We start from the raw sequence: 1,710 nt of genomic DNA, 5'->3' as shown, positions 1-1,710 counted from the left end.
AGACTTATAATTGAACGTGTTGAGCTTGAAAGAAAAAGAATTAAACTAAATATGAATTGAATATTAGTTTCTTTTATATTTAAATTTAAAATATATTTAAATATTAACACTATAGTTACCCTTAATAATATAAAGAAAGAACCTATACTGAAAGAGATAATAATTATTGTATGACATTAAATTGAGAACATGGTTTTACCGAAAGAGAAAGATTTATAATTATACTATTTTTTGTTAATTGTTATTTAGGGATTAGAAATAATAACATTGATGTTACAATGAATAATAATATCAAAATTATTAAAAAAAATAATTTAATGTGTAAAAAAAATCAAAAAAAACCCAAAATAACCAATTTATACAAAAATCATCAAAAAATAATATGGGAAAAAAAAAAAAAAAGTTTTTTATTTTTTTATTTTTTTTGAGTTTTGGGGGAATTCATAACTTCTTTTATTTTTTAAAAAATATTATCACCACCAAATAAATTAACAATTGTTTCTGAATTATTTATTAAAAAAACATTTGATATATCTTTATCTATTATGATTTTCCTTGTTAAATAAAAATTAAATTCTTTAATTGATTGGTGCAAAAATTTATTTGATAGGTAGTCATATATAGCATTGAATCCCACTTTTTGTTGGGTAATATAAAAGGTTAATGAAAATAAATCTACATTTGAGTTTGAATTTAATAGTTCCAATGTTTCAAGAATGGTCCCGTATGCATTATTGTCGCATCTAAAAGTTATATTTTTAATTGTTTTATTGTGGGGTGAAAAGCGTTATTATTTCTGAATGGTTATTTATATAGTCTCTAGTTGTTCTATACATATTTCCATATTTTAGTTTATATTGGTATATGATTAATTATAAATTTAATAATATCACTAATTATATAGTTAGGTAATATTATTTATAAAATAGATTAATATATTTAAAATTTTATATATAATCAAAACTAAAACAATAATTTTATTAAAATTTAAAAATTTATTATTTTATATTTATTTTGTTTTTATTTATATCTATTTATAAACTATCAAAGTTTAATTTGAAAATATTATTACTATGGTTAAGCGGATCTATATTGTTGGTATCCACCAATTGAATGATATTGTTATTTGACATGTTTTTATTTATGAAAAAAACAGAGCTTGAGTTTAATAATCCTACATTTTTTATATAGGTTTTTAGAATTGGTTCTAAATTTGAATATTTAATAATTAGTTGTTCTTTGGTATCAGGAATAAAGCTAAAATTATCTGAATGCTGATTATGGTACTGGTAATTGATTTCAACCAAGTATTTAATTATTAACATAGAGTCTCTTAATAGCTTTTCCTTGTTTGCATAATGATTTTTTAATAATTCGCCTCTTTTGATAGTGTAATAAAAAATTAAATAATGGGCTTCATTTAAATAGCTTGATAAAGATATATTTGACAAGTTGTATAGATTTTTAAAGCCATTGTTTTTGAAGGGACCAATCATTAAAACTAAATCGATGATTGATGGTAAATTGTTTTCGACTCCAATTTTAATTAAATGGTTGATGTTTGCAGTTGTAATAACTCTTTTTTCGATTAAAAATAACAACATTTTGATCTGAGACTTTGCAACCATTAAACTGATCACTCCATTTGTCCATCTTTTTTTGAACTTAATTCTACTTTCTTGAATAAAGAGGTCTAGTTCTTTAAAAAGG

At 21.1% G+C, this 1,710-nt stretch overlaps 1 protein-coding gene across 1 annotated transcript; it reads right to left on the bottom strand.

Moving 5' to 3' along the window:
• Positions 1-1,034: 1,034 nt before the first annotated feature.
• Positions 1,035-1,604, bottom strand: DICPUDRAFT_155849 (uncharacterized protein; the record flags this gene model as incomplete). The annotated part of the gene is made up of 1 exon (XM_003291204.1): positions 1,035-1,604. The coding sequence occupies one exon, from the start codon at positions 1,602-1,604 to the stop codon at positions 1,035-1,037; it is 570 nt and encodes a 189-aa protein (XP_003291252.1).
• Positions 1,605-1,710: the final 106 nt, after the last annotated feature.

This window comes from Dictyostelium purpureum, assembly GCF_000190715.1.
Source record: "Dictyostelium purpureum unplaced genomic scaffold DICPUscaffold_266, whole genome shotgun sequence".
Lineage (NCBI taxonomy): Eukaryota > Evosea > Eumycetozoa > Dictyosteliales > Dictyosteliaceae > Dictyostelium > Dictyostelium purpureum.
This window is presented reverse-complemented; position numbering and strand designations above follow the sequence as displayed.